The sequence below is a fragment of the Rhea pennata genome, chromosome 29 (assembly GCF_028389875.1).
Source record: "Rhea pennata isolate bPtePen1 chromosome 29, bPtePen1.pri, whole genome shotgun sequence".
In the NCBI taxonomy this organism is placed as follows: domain Eukaryota; kingdom Metazoa; phylum Chordata; class Aves; order Rheiformes; family Rheidae; genus Rhea; species Rhea pennata.
This window is the reverse complement of record NC_084691.1, coordinates 3044923-3059522: the sequence shown is the minus strand read 5'-3', so window position 1 is coordinate 3059522 and position 14600 is coordinate 3044923. Positions and strand designations below refer to the sequence as shown.

Below are 14600 nucleotides of genomic sequence, written 5' to 3'. Positions count from 1 at the left end.
TGAAGATGTTCTTGTATATCCTGCTATTGACTTCTAGAAGAAAGGTCACCTCAGGGGCTTGCCTGGCTTAACGCACTTCTCTCAAGCAAATCCTAGACTCTGGAAGTCTGAGGTATGGCTGTGCTGTAATATCTGACCTGGTTTTGTTGGTTCTAGCTGTGGCTGTATCTGCTGGCATTTAAAGGGAATTTGTGTGGCTTTCTCAGCCTGTCCTAGTCTGTATGAAAGGAGCCAGGAGCTCTTCCTGCTGAGGAGCTGGACGTACAGCTCCTGGCACCTGCTCCGGTTTAAGGGGATGAAGGACTTGCACTCTCTATTTGAACTGGTGAAACTAACACAGCTGATCTCCCAAACCTTGGTCATGGCTTCAGGGCTCACTACTTCTATGTTGTTTTTTTTTTTTTTTGGTGGTAATTCACAGTTTATATCAGCTGAAACATTTTTCTTCCATCTCTACTAAAACCAATGTTGGCTTGATATAATTAAAAACAAAATTTTTCAGTATTGCTGAGGAGTCCCGGGGGGGTTGTGTATTCTTAGTGTGATTTTTATCTCTCTGGAGAGTGCTAGAACAATTTGCATTCTTAGCAAGAACCTGTTTGCATATATTTCGAAATAAAGGAGAAACATTTGAAGGTGGTATTTCCCACGTGCAGGGACAGCTCCTTTCTGTTGGTCTGTCCTGAATCTTTGAAATATGAAACAGGATTCCTTGGCTGCTTTTACTGTGGAATTAGTGATTAGGGAGCCAAGGTACAGGTGAAGGACAGGCAATTTGGAGCGATCAGCTTAGATGATTGAGATCTAAGAAGACTTTTTGGCGATGTTAAGCATCGCAGGGAAGCGTCTCCAGAAATAATTACCCTTATGAATTTGTGAAACTGTTGGAGGAAAACATTCCCTTTGACCTGTCCTTGCTGTGCCCTGCAATTAGCCGCATGCAAATGCGGCGGTGTTATTTGCTCCTCTACTGTTGTGCCCCATAACAGTGATATCTGTATGGAAATCATGTTGACTAAGCTAAAGGTAGTTTCCAGTGGAAAAATTAGCTTGGAGAAATTGCTCTCCTAGATAAGAAATGGAAATGTGAAAGAAGGAAATAGCTGTTACAGGCTAGTCCTATCTGTAATTAAAATTGCCTTTCCTGCCCCTTTTGGCTTGCGGAGACGTTTGCTGCTGATAATTTGTGAATGAGTTAGAGTTACAGCACCTTAATGCCAAATACTACACAGTGCAGCTGGTATGGATTTAATTTAAGAGCCTGTTCTGTGGTTAAATGCTTTGCTCTCAGCCAGCTCTGCAGACCTGCTGGGTTCCCGTCTGGGAGCTCGGGGAGAGCAAACGCCCGATTCGGCGATACGGTACCGCTGCAGCGCCTGGCCGAGCGTCGCGGTACGGGAGGGAGCGAGGCTTTGCGTTGGCCTTGGATTCCTCCTGTGTCAAACGTCTCCAGGGCTATTGCCCAGCTCCCCCTGCCTGTTACTAGCACCCAGATTAGGAGTTGGTGAGAGGAGAAGGGAACGGTGGTGCGCACCTGAGCGGACCGTGGCCCGGCGGGACCCCTCCAGGCGCTTGCTGCAGCCAGTGCCCTTCCCCAACTGCCCACTGTGTTTCTTCAATAACCTGGACCCCGAGCATGGAGCTTTTAATTTTGGTAAAGCCGTAGCGGGTGGAATAAGTACCAGCTGCCCTGGCTGTGGTGCTGTACGAAGTGAGACAGTGCCAGTAAACATGTGTTTGCGTTCACCACATCCGCCTGAAAAATAAACAAATCTACAGCTTCCTACGGCAGTGCCACAGTGCTTCCAGCCAGCGGCCTGAGCTCGTCATGTACCACCTTTCAGCAGCTCTGGTCTTGACTGATTTTTTTTTCTCTGCTAGCTTTATTCTGTAGCCATGGAGCTCCTTGGGACAGTCAAACAGGGCTTCCTGTAGTCAAGCAATCCATCTGAGCATGACTGCCGCCTTTCTCCACTTCCCCAGCCTGCAGTAAGTCATAAAAGGCGCTGAGAAATCTGAGTGAGACTGATGCTGGGCTGGACTTTATCCTTCTCTTTCCCTGAGCTAATGAGTACTTTGGGCAGGGAAGATTCTGGATGTTACTTCTCACGTTGCTTTTAAATAGCTGCCTTTTCTTTAGCAGCTTCTCCCGGAGAAGCAAGTGAGGAGTTCTTGCAACCTCCTGTCTGCAAGGAGATCTGTTGCTGGGAGCTTGGGATGCCTCTTGAGGAGGCCACTTAGATGTGCCCAGGCACAGCTGGGAACAGGCTCTTCCATTGAATCTGGGCAGAGCAGCTTGCGGGCTGTTTCGGTGAGTCAGAAGGGAAGCTGGCCAGGACTGAATCCTTTCTGTGAACTGGCACTTGTGCACCTACTTTCCTGGAAACTAAGCTGAAATATCCTGTATGTGACTTCTTCCAGCATCTGCTTCTGCCCCTAAGTTCCAAGTGTGCAATAAAACCTGATTTCCATGCTGGTGTCAAACTGGCTGTGACATTAGTGTTGAGAGCTTTGAGCTGAAATAGGAAAGAGTTTCTAGCAGTAGCTTGTCTGACATGCAAGCGTTAACATGCCGCTACATTCACTTTTTCTGCAACGATTTTTGACCGACGTGCACAGGCCATGCAGCAGCCTGAGCAGCTACAGCAGTGCTGCCCCTCCGCTCCCTGCGTGCGCAGTGTTGCAGAGGTGGCGTGATGGTACAGGTGCTAAGTTTGGAAAACTTGGTGCCCTTCAGGTTTTTCCCATAGTGGAACAGGAAGAGGTTTGTCCTCATTTGGGTGTAGTGTAACTGGATTTTGGCCTTAATCAAAGGACCGTGTTTTCAGTGATAGGCAGTTGTGTCAGTTGGAAACTCCTTGTTGCTGTATATAAGATGATAGCACAAGCTAGTTTTGAGATAATCCAGTTTAACATCTTACAGCTGCCTCTTCCCCCCCCATTTTTTTTATCATAAACACGTGCAACAGCTTGAGTGAAGGGAAACCAAACAACTTTCATTCTGCAAATGCAATATTTCTCTTTTTTGCCTTACTCAAGCTTTTTGGCCTGCAAGGCATGGGTTGTGTGACCACTGTCACTTCTCATTCATGACTAACATCCTCCCGTGGTACGGCTCAGGAAATGAGGCAGTCTGCTGCAGTTAGCACGACTGCAGCCATGGTGGTCTCCCCATTCCAGTCAATGCTGAGCTATTTTCGAGGTTGCTATTTGAGTCTAATGCCTTGTGAAAGAGTTTGTTTATTCTGCGTGACTTGCAGAGTCCGAGGCGATGCCTCCTGCCTCCGTGAAAAGCTGCGGAGCAAACGGTGGCCGTGGGCACGTGATCCTCGCAAGGAGGAGAAGCAGCAACCCTCGCACGGCACGTGCCTGCGAAGTCAGCGTTTCCTCGCAAAACGCGCAGACGCGGCGCGGCCGCGCGGGGAGGCAGTGGTCAGCGCTGGTGTTGCTCCCCGTTCAAAGCACGGGGGATGTCGGGCAAACGCTGTCGCAAGTGAAATGCAACTCGTTTAAGTGCCAACTTCTAGTGGGCTTGAGTTGAGCGGGGAAGACTGCTGTGTTGGTGTGATAGGGAGGGTAACTGGCTCTGTGGAGCCCGAGCGCCCTGGCTGGCCTTGTCTGACGTGTGGGACCCCTTGCAGATGCACGGTCCCTCCTCTGTCTGCAAGGGGCTTCGTGACAGCTGGGAGCTCAGACGGTAGCTGGTTTGTTTCCCTTGCAACTTCCCACTCTGTGCTCCCCAGTTCCTGGGGTGAGTTGCCCTAGCACTGGTATGTTTGACCTGCTCTGCTGTTTGCTTTATGGGTTGGCAAGCTTTCACCCTTCCCTCCTCCTCTCCTTATTCTCCTGCCTTTATCTGTAGCTGCTAAATCCGACGCAACTCACAGCTCTCCCATACGCTAGAATCGGATGGTTCTTCTGTTTGGGTGAAGAGCTGTGTTTCTTCGGATGGGGCAGACAACTCGGATGGTTAGGAAGAGGGCAGGGAGGTCTCGGACAAGGCTGGGAGAGCTGCCTCCTGCTTTCCAGTTTCACCCGAACGCTCGCAGCAGCCATCTCCTGCCATTTCCCACAACGGGGGAAGTGGGAATTGTTAACCTCATTCCTGGAAACCTGTCAGGGCAGATGGAGTCTGACCCAGGCGTGATGGAAAGGCTTTGCCTTGGGCTAATGTGGGAGGAATGCCAGCCACCTCGCCTTGCTCCAAAACCCAGCCGGGGACCTGCTGCCGCCGGACACCGGCTCCGGGGATGCCAGTGCCTCTCTGACCTGCAAAGGGACACGACCGATTGCTGTCTCTGTACTAGCTCACACTGGAGCCAGTGGGATTGGGAACTTCCAGACTGTGGAAATGTTTCTGACCCAATTGCTATAACGGGCCAGAACTAAAATTATGGAGGATGCAGTTCACATCGTAGCTGATATCTGTATATATCATAAAAATAACAGTAAAAGCTTTTAGAGTTGCTTTGCATGATGTCAGGTACTGACTCATTGCTGCTTGTTCTCATGGACTTTTTCCCACAAAAAGCATCACTTTGCCGAAGCTGTTTAGTATCTAAAGGCTTTTTGTGACTGATTTAATTCTAGAAATCTTTGGACTCTGAATCCCTAGATGGATCAGTGTCACAGCTACTAAATATTTAAGTGCAACAGCTGCTTTGCTCTAAAGTGACATTACAAGCAATCTAGGGTGATGCTTGTTCATGAGGGTCTTCACTAGCCAGCTCTTCCCCTTGGTCTTGGGGACTACGAGCTGGTTTAATTATACAGCCAGATGAATCTAGGAACAGGGTTTCAGACAAGCTGGAGAAGCCCCTGATCTGGAGAGCATGAGGTACCGAGCAATCAGCAGAGCTGTACTGGAAAGGCTGCTTAGGAAGTCCAGATGCCTGATGATTGGAGCCCATCGCAGCCCGTCCTGGCCTCTGACTCAGTGCCGGAGGATGCTCCACCCTTCCTGTTGCGTATTTATTTTCACCTTCTTTGCGATGATGCTGTCAAATCCTTTAAGTGTCTGGAAACTCGTTGCATTTCAGGCTGGCTCTTGACTCGTGCCAACTCCACCGTGTTTGCTCCTCGGGGCAGGGATGGCTGCTGTACTGTGCTGGGGTCCGTGGGCGCTCCTGCAATGTGATAATTGAGGGCTCCTCTCTGTTATTACTCTTATCAGTGGCCTCTGTTCCAGGTGTGGTTTGCCAGGCTTGCTCATCCCGGCTGGCAGATGGTCTCAAGACCTGGCGCTGCGTCTGCAGACGCTTGTGTCAAGTCGGTCCCAAGAGGATGTGGCTTTAGGAGAGGCTCATCAGCCCCAGAACAGGGGCAAAGCCGAAGCAGGGCTGGCTCCAAGCGATTCCTTTTCCAGCTTCCCCCGTGCCTGCTGAGATGACACCAACAGATACTCAGTTGTGTTGTAAGGCCACGGTGCGGGGAAGAAGCTAAAGGGGAAGCTCCACCAGCCTCTGTCATGCAGCTGCATGAAAAGTTGCTTTAATTTTCTTGTTGAAGGAGAGTTTGAGAAACAACATGCTGCTCGCATAAAATTGTATATTAAGGCAAGTTGGCTGCCACTAATGTGGTGCTCATGGTGTCTTCCTTGGCTCGCAGATTCAGATGGTTTTCTGCCGTGAGTGTCCTGTTCAGTCTTTTTGTGGCGTAAACGACAAAGCGTCTCGCCAGCGAGGAGTCAGGTTGGAGGTATTTTTGACACAGTGCCCAAGCTGTAATCTGGAAATCTGTTTACTTCATTCCTTCCATTCAGGGGAATGGTGCTTAGAAATATTTTCTGTTTTTACCTTCGCGTGTAAGGATTTGTTGCCTAATTGTCTTGTGAGACCTCATAAAGATACTTGGCTAATGTGGTAAAAGAGCTTGTAAATGCCCAAGTGTTTTTCTTTTGCCTTTCTGAGCTAGTAAAGCTGTTGACAGAGGTTGCATGGAGATGCTCACCTCTGGCTGCCCCTAGTCCTTGCCACACACCTGCTTTCCTGGCCCCTCTCAGGGGCTGTGGAACAGGCTTCTCCTGCGCTTTCCATCCGGGACACTCACAACTGACATATCCAACCGCTACAGTTTGTGCGCAGACTCCAAATCCGACTCCTGTCTGTGGCGGGTGCGAGGTGAGGCAAGAGAAGACATGTCCAAGATCTAAGATCTGCCCAATGCATGTGTGTGTTTGAGGACTTGCTGTTGTATCTCTGGATTAGCGAGGCTGGGTGTGTTTTGCAGCCTACCTAGAGGGCTGCGTGCTTGGCAGCTTCTGCATGCCTTCAGGGTCTCCTGGTGCCACTCTGTGGCTTTGAATTTCTCTCCAAAACCCCGGGAGAGTGATATTCCTTTGCAGAAAAGTCAGGAAGGGCGATACTCAGGGTGACAGTGCTGTGCTGAGGACCCTTGGTCTGCGGGCAAGTCAGAGCCTGGAGACCCCCAGTGTTTGGAGACAGTCTTGTATCTCTCTTCCCCCTCTAGTTTCCCTGTTCACCAGGTTAAAGGGTTCTGGACACGGTAGCGAAGAGGGCAGACTCGGTCTTGCCTTGCCACTGCTTTTCTTCCAGCTTCGCCACGAAGGAGGTGGCTGCTCAGATGTTGGCCCCTAACTGTGTTAGCGGGGAGCGCTGGCTGTAATCGAGTTCAGCGTGCCCTTGGGCTTGCTCTGCTCTAAACGCTTCTTGCGGTTTTAGAGCAAGCCTGAAAAGTGCCTGATTCCTCACAGGTAACGAGATCAGCATCCTGCTCCTTACAGTGGGGTTAGGTGTCTGGCTTTGAAACTAATGTTTATAGCTCCTTTGGTTGTTGCACAGCTGCAGCCTCAGACCCTCCTCTGAACGTCTCACTGCAGTGATATAAATTTGCAGTCTGGCGGCGTCTGGCCTCTTTGGGGTAAGAAGTGTCACATTTATGTCGCCTGGCACAGAGGAGCCTCCGGCCGTGGGATGGGGGCGTCTGTAGATGCTCCAGGAGGATTTGCCATTAATCAAATTAATGGCAGAAACAGTGGCACAAGCTGTCTTGCATCAGGTAATAAATAGCTGCCAGTCTCCCTACGCTGCCCTTGCCTGGCTCTCGAAGGTCCCAGTCCCTCTGGGTCTTGGGGAAAGTTGGAAAAATGCGTTTCCAACCTGGAAACAGAGGTGAGCGGTGTTAAGAGGAATCCAGCTGCACAGTGGCATGGGGGAATTTCACCTGCTGCATCTCTCTACGTGCCACATGCAGAGCCGCTTTGCTGGCGCTGGGCTCCCAGTGTGCGTATGGAAGCAATGCTTTGCCTGCCCACGAGGCCGTCGATCAGCTGTCTAATAAATCTCATAGACAGTAGCTGAATAACAGGGCTCCCTGGAGCTACAGAAGGAAATGATTTAATTGCCTTTTTCTGGGGGAAAAAAAAAAAAGGTAGAGAAAGGAGTTGCTCGCATGCCACTACTAGATCGTATAAATAGCCTGTTTTGTACTGGAAAAGGGCTCTTGAAATGCAATTGCGTTGCCAGAGGCTCTGAAGAGACTGTGTGGAGCGTTGTGTTTTCACGTGTCAAAAGTGGTGTTAACTGAGTGTGCGAGCCAGGAAAGCGGAGAAAACTCCATGTGAGCAAGCGGGTCTCTCCAAGACTCGGCCGAGTCATGAGCAGCGTCGGGGTGAGGATTTACTTTGACTTCAGGAACCAGCCTCTTCCTTTCAGGCAGTGTGGGCGAAGCTTTGTTTTATTTGGCGGGTTAATTTACCCCCCAAAATGCCTTTTGATGGGGGAACAAAGATATTGAGAACTTTCACAATACGTAACAGTTTAACAACGTTAGTCTTGAAGTGCCAAAGAATAATCCCTCTTTTTAGCTAATGAAATGTCACCTTTTCTTTTCTGGGAAGCTGTCAGCTCTTTGCTTTGACTCCCAAAACTGAAGAGAAAGCCCACTGGGGCTTAGTTTCTCTGCCAAATTTCAGTCTGGCAAAGCCCGGACCTCCGGGGAGCGGTTGGTGAAGCACGAACTCCCTTTCTTGCAGGCTTTCACGGCTTGGCTGGATAAAGCCACCGTCTCGCTTCTAGGTGTAACTAAACCTGTGCAGGGCATGATGCGATGAGGTCTGACCCCATCGTGCACAGCTGGAAACCCCTGCTTCTGCCCTAAATCCTGCTGCCCTGCTGACTTACCCTTCCGAGTGTTGCAGGCTCCCATTTTCCACAAGTTCAAGGCTGCTGTGCAAGACTCAGCTTGCTACACACGCACAGTTATAAACAAGTGCTCTACAGCATTTCCTTACGCTGGGAGTTGGTGTTAAAGGTATTTCTGGCTCTGTGTATCGGGAAACCTCGGGGCCGAGCAGCTGTGCCACAAGCTGTCTCCCACGCTGAGGTTTATGCATCAGCCTTCGGGCCAGTTTCTGGCTCGGGTTTTGTCGAAGCTGGTGTGTGTTAGCCCTAGCTCTGGCCGTTGCCAGCAGAGCAACAGGCACTTTAGGACTGCGATGCTGGGAAGGATAATCACTGCTGTGCAGCCACTGAATAAGAGTGAGTAAGGCTTTTAGCACGAGCTAAAAGCTCCTCTGAAGCCTTTTCCCTTCTGCCAAGTTGGAGAGCCACACACGCGAGTTTTGCAATTCTGCAAGTCAGGGAGAGAGAAAGGAAAGTGATAAAGTGTGAGGAAAATACTTCAGTGAAATACTTCCTACGAGAATGAGTGGCTACTGAGGGTAGTCAGAGATTCATATAGGCTTAAAAGCGAACAGCCATCCTTTGGGCTCAGCGTGGAGGAGGAAGAAGAGCTGACGCTGTGTCTGGCTCCCTGGGCAAGCAGTAATTTTCCGTGTACTCCTCTGTTTTCCTGTAGCTCTAACGTGCTGCCATCGAGGGGGAGGCATCATGCGGCCTCGGGCCGAGTCATCCTGACTCGTGTGTCTGGCCAGCAGCAGTGAGTCCCCTTCCTGGGTAAGACAGGGAGAGACGGAGCTGGGACTGGCTTTTGTCTCCAACTTGATGCGTCCATCTTGCTTCCCAGCTGTCTCTGCCCAGGTATGGGGACTTCAGCTTCTCTAGCTGCAAGTGGCTCTATCACAACCCTGGCTGTAACGCTGCTCAAAAGGAAGATTGGAGCACAGCCACCAGCAAACAGAGCCCATTTACTTGTACCAAACCGTTCTTGCCCCTCGGGGTCTCATTCAGGCTGGGCAGGTGAGGCTTTCCCATGCGCTTCATCCTCAAGCAAAGCAGCTTCTGGATTGCTGCTTTGTCTGGCCACGTCCCAGCGACGGGCTCTGACCGTTAATTACAATTACACGGCGGTCCCTGCCAGTGTGTTGTGGCCATTCCAGCTCTGCTATGGTGACAGCTTCATACAAGCCAGGATGGATCATCTGAAACTTGAAATTTTCTGACTGCTTTGCAGATTCGGTACATGAGGATGCGAAACCTTAGATGGAGCAAAGCGCAGTGGCGTAGAGCCAACCTGGGGCTTTACTGGGGCAAAACCCAGGTCGCTGCAGCTCTGCTATAACCCACTGCCAAACTGGTGCGACCTTGAAGCCTGCTCGGCTGAGGCCAGCAGTCCTAATGCAAACGCTTTCCTCTCTTGGAAGGGGTGAAGGCTAAATGTCAGCGAGATGAATGAACGACCTTCCACGGGGGTGGAGGGAAACTCCCGTGAGCGCTCCACCCTGCACAGACGTCACTTCCATTACGGGGCTGAGTAACGTTTTCCGAGAAGTCAGAGATGGTAGGTTGTAGTGGCAGTATCATCCCTACAGGAATTGAGTTGGGCACTGACTTATGAACCTTGGTGACCAAATCTCCTTTTACTTTTTAATTGAGAGCTGGCAGAAGGAGGTGTGGGGAAACACCTGTCCTGTGCTGGGCAGGTAGAAATGAGCTTTCCCAGAGGCCAGCAGCTTGACAGGTTGTGGTTGGCATCAGCTTTCCCTGCGTGGAGTAGCTGGAGGTGAGGACGTCCCTGTGCCCAAGCCTGGGTGGCAGAGCAGGCAGCAGTTTGAGGAGATGCTTGGGGAAGGCAGAACATCACAACAAAACCTTTTCCTGGGTCTGGCCCAATGCTGCGATGCCCGGGTGCTGGCGTGCCGCTCTTCGTCCATGAGCGGAGTTGCTAAAGGAAGGAAACGACGTGAGGAGGGAGGAGGAACGCCGTGTACGCCTGTCTCGGCGTCGCGATGATCCCGTTGACTTTGAGCACTTGTGCTCAGCTGAACGAGGAGCGGCGTTAGAGCCGCCGCTCGGCTCTGCTTAACGCCGTCCCACGCAAGGCGGCAGGTCTCGCACTGCTGCACGCTTGACAGGCTGAATTGTGAAATTTAAATTTATAGGAAAATATTACTTGAGGTTAAAGGAACGAGCTGTATGTCTCTCCCTGTCGTCTTTTCTTCCTGTACCCTTGCTCTCGCAGACAGTAGGCGCCACGATCGCTGGCGCGTTCCTCCGGCTCTCCTAGCAACATGCCGGCAGCAGGCACGCGCCGGGTGCTGCGCCATCGCCCCCATAACCTGCGGGCAGGAGGGGTGGTGGGAACCAGACAAAGTGGTACTGGGGTGGTGTGTGGGGGCAGGTTGTTTTGAGATCGTGGCAACCTGTTCAGCACGTGTTGTTTGCATCTCACCCGGGGCTGAAGCAAACCGTGCCTTGGGTGTGCAGTCGGACGGTCACCGTTGACTCACCAACCTCAAAAGTTTTGAGCTGTTTCAGACCTTATTGCTTATGTCTTCTTGGTTGCAGGTGGCTCCATGTCCCATGTCCAGAGCACCTGGGAAATGCACCAGCAGAACATGGCTTATCTCCAAGATACAGGTTAAATAACTTTTCTCTGCGTAAAGGGTATTCTCCTTGGGGTTGGGTGCTTTTTTCCAAAGTGTTGTGGGTGAGGACTGCTAGCTAAAGGTGCTAGGAGTGTTGGCTGTCCTCAGTTTCAAGGCAGGCACACCTATAAAGCTAAGAACTGAGAAGAATCTAGCCCTGAATGCATTCTTTGGATGTATATGACTGGATTTAAACTTCATGGGTGTCTTAAGCTCCATTTGCAAGAAGCAGTCTGAGCCTAAAGCTTGCTGGCCCTCAGGGAAACTCCAGATCCTCAGGAGCTTTGGAAATTAGGCAACCCCAGGTACTCTGGGAGAATCTCCCCTGTGCCTCAGCCGGCTGGAGAGCCTTTAGGCATCATGTGCAAGCTCAGGGTGTTGCGCAGAGCCGCTGTCCCCCAGCAGGGGATCAAGTGGAGCCCAGGCTTTTGGGGGATTGGACAACATCAGTCTGGCAGATCTGCACTGAGACCTGAATTAAGGAGTTGGCCTGCTTCTTCTTTTTCTGAACTCATTTTAGTTGCTGCTTTGACCTAATGGTTGCTGGTGTGGAGTCACTAAGCAGCTGATACAGTGTTTTATTCAGGATAATTCTAGCATGTTAGCTGAAAACCTTTGGAAAGCAGGCTAGACCTACACAGACAGCAGCTATCTGCCATGCCTCTTGAGGAACTGCTTAACTGTAGTATTAAAAAAGCGTGCTAGAAAGCATCGACTCCCAAATTGTTTCTCCCAGGAGGCACAAAAAGAGAAACTCTGCCCTGTGTATGGGGAAACTGTGGTGCAGAAGCTGCTAAGAACTTGCTGGGTAAACAGAGTTAAAATATAACCAGCCCTATCTAACTGCTGGGTGTACTATCTGAAAACGGTCTCAGTGTGGTTTTTAACTGAGATTTGGCACCATGAAAACTCCTAACAATTGTTCTCTTGGTAGCTTTAGATACTCCATCTTTCTAATAGCAGATAGATTTCTGCCAGGGGATACTGAAAGCCAGGAAAAGTCTATTAAAAGCTCCCCCTCGATATACTGCTTCTCAGCCACGTCGCACATAATCCATAGCGGGAGCCCTGTTTCCGTCCTTGCTTGTTTATGTCCATGTTAAGGATCTTTTAAACAATGCTCAATTGATTTGCGTTTGGGATTTTTCTCGCTTACGGGAGCTGACATGAGCGTGTTGGTGTCACTTCCTGTTGGTGCTCAAGGGAAATTTCGCTCACGCTGATGGGCGGCACGACCTCTTTTCCCTGAGGTTTCGCCGCTTCAATCTGGGTGAATTTTGGTGCCTTCAAGGCTTTTTGGAAGCAAAAGCAAAGGAGTGTGTGTGTGTGGAGGGGGAAACAGAAGTTCTGGGTTGGCTGTAGGAGTTTTCCCACTGAAGCACAGCAAAATAACGTGAGAGTCTTCCAAGGTGCGTTCCTATGGCTGTGAGTATGGGAAGGGGGGAATCGGCAACATCTTTGCTGGATAGAGGAGCAAAATGTGTGTGCTCAGTGTAGACCAGCTAGCCCCTGCTTTAGGGTGTTAGCATGCAGAGCCAGAGAAACACAGAAGCTTTGCTTGCCTGGTCACACTGAATCCCAGGAAAAAAGAAAAACTTTATTTGCATCTAATTTGCTTTTTTAAAAAAAGCCGTGACAGATATAAATGGGTGCCCAGCTTTCTCTTCTCCCCCTCTGCTCCCGCAGACATGGAGACCATGGCAGCTAGCACCTCGCTTCCCGACCCCGCTGGCGACTTTGACAGGAACGTGCCTCGGATCTGTGGCGTCTGCGGGGACAAAGCCACCGGCTTTCACTTCAACGCGATGACCTGTGAAGGCTGCAAGGGCTTCTTCAGGTGAGTGTGGGTCTCTGGGGAGGAAGGGTTAAAGTTTTCCTCCGCAGTCAGCAAGCTTTGAGGAGGAGACGATGTGATCATCGGGGCGCTGCGGGGCTGCTGTTCGAGCTGTCGGCTTCCCTACAACGCTGGGCTGCAAACGGGTTTGCCAGACTTGTGCACGTATTGCAGACCGCCCATTTTGATGATGGAAAGGTGTCTAAGCCCTTCCCTTCTTGTGAGTTGCTGTGACAGCCCGCTGCTGGGAAACACACTGTTTCCCATTAGCCAGAGGTTTCCATCCGTTCGGAAGCCTCGCAGACCTCTGTGTGCTGTGCATGGTGCAGGCAGCAGTGGAACAGCCTCCAGCATGCTGTGGTATGTGCAACACCTGGGCCTGGTTAAAAAAAAGCACCTGAAACCAGCAGTCTTTGGAAACTAAACCTGAACAGCAGCCACAAACTCTTGCTTTAAAGCAACATGCCTCTGAAATCTGCTCTGAAGCTCTGAGTGTTTCCATACTGGGGCTTGTATGGGGTGCTCTGCCCAAGTGCTAGACTTGGTGCTGAACTCTTTCCAAACTTGGAGGCAGTTTTTTCACTCGCATTACTCTGGTGACTCTTAGGGGAGTTAAAAGCAGACATAGGCTGCATGTGCAGCCTTTTCTGCTGGCAGGTGGGGTCTTGAGTGGTCTCAAACTGGTCCTAAGCAAGGCAGAAACGTGCCTAGAAGCTGTGGAGGCCTCGGAGTTGCACACTTGTGGATATTTAATGGCTCAGTTTTAGCCAGGTGTCTGTGTTCCAGGCAGCACTCCTGTAGAGAACCGTTCACGTGGGAGTTCACATTGCTTGCACCAAGTGAGAGAATGACTAAGCGCTGGTGAAACAGAGTAGGATAATGACTGGTGTGGCACTGGCTGAGAAAAGCCTTGCTCAAGTGTTTTGCACTGTAATGAGACGATGGCAGCAGGTGGCTGTGGGACTGCAGAGATCAGTCTGCGCAGCTCTAGGTGGTGAGCTGGACAAGTAAAGCAAAACTTGCAGAGCCGAGTCATAACTTCACTCGCAGGGATTTGGGGGCTAGAGCGGGGTTTTCACATACCGCAGTCTTGCAGCCTGTTCTCGAATCAGGTGGCTTCAAAGGCTGGTCAACCCGAACAACAACATTTTCCTCAATTACTGATGCCGAATGGGTAACTCCTTAGGTGCTCTCTTCCACGCTGTGATTTAGTGTCTTTCCCTGTCTCTATAGCGTCCGCAGCAGCAGGGGGAAACTGCCTCATTTTGTCCTCTGAAGTGGCCGGTGCTGCTTGGTGAGCCTTTACTGGCTGTGGTGTGGCTCTGAATGCTAATGGTGCAAAGCCCTGCACCCCCGACTCGGCAAACGCTGCCACGTTCCCCCATCTCTAGTGTTGCACCAGTGTAACCACGTCAAACGTGGAACACTGGTGTTTAATTCTATGATTCTGCGTAGCCACCGTAATGCCAAAGAAAGCCATAGTCCTGAACTAGCCCTTCATGCTCCATATAAAGCCTTTATTTTCAATTTAAGCTTTTTATTACTACTTCAATCTTCCTTTCTAGACGTGCTTTCCCAATGCTAGGTCTTGCTCTTGCTTAAACGGCCTTGTTTACAAGCCCTTTTAAATCATGGAGTTAATTACAGGTTTAATGCTTGCTGCATCACAGTATTCAAGTGCCTTCTATGGGAAAACACTGCAGTGCTGCTGTGGGGGAGGTTGAGCCCCTAATACGCTCCCCCCAAAGCTGCAGTTCTGCCTTGGACATAGCTGTTGGGTTAAAACTTCCCAGCATTAATTTAACATAACCCAGGGCCTTCTAGCTCGTTTACTTAATGACTCTGCAGAGGTGTTAGGAGGCTGGAGGCACCTCTGGGTGTTCAGATGTGCACATAACCTGCAGCATGAACAGACCTGAGACAACCTTTGGCCACTTATTTCAAAGTCCGCTGTATACTAATGAGCCTAATGGCTGCTGT

The 14600-nt window shown here is 50.5% G+C and overlaps 1 protein-coding gene across 2 annotated transcripts in view; it reads left to right on the top strand.

Annotated features, from left to right (window-relative positions):
* VDR (vitamin D receptor) overlaps nucleotides 1-14600 on the top strand; it is a 38352-nt gene that overhangs the window by 8243 nt on the left and 15509 nt on the right. The window contains exons 3-4 of one of the 2 annotated variants that reach the window (XM_062597277.1): nucleotides 10707-10778; nucleotides 12473-12623. In XM_062597277.1, the coding sequence (XP_062453261.1) occupies nucleotides 10715-10778; nucleotides 12473-12623 (215 nt within the window). In that variant the 5' untranslated portion in view covers nucleotides 10707-10714. Of the gene's footprint in view, nucleotides 1-10706; nucleotides 10779-12123; nucleotides 12196-12472; nucleotides 12624-14600 lie in introns of those variants that run through there. The other variant, XM_062597278.1, reaches the window with a different exon arrangement.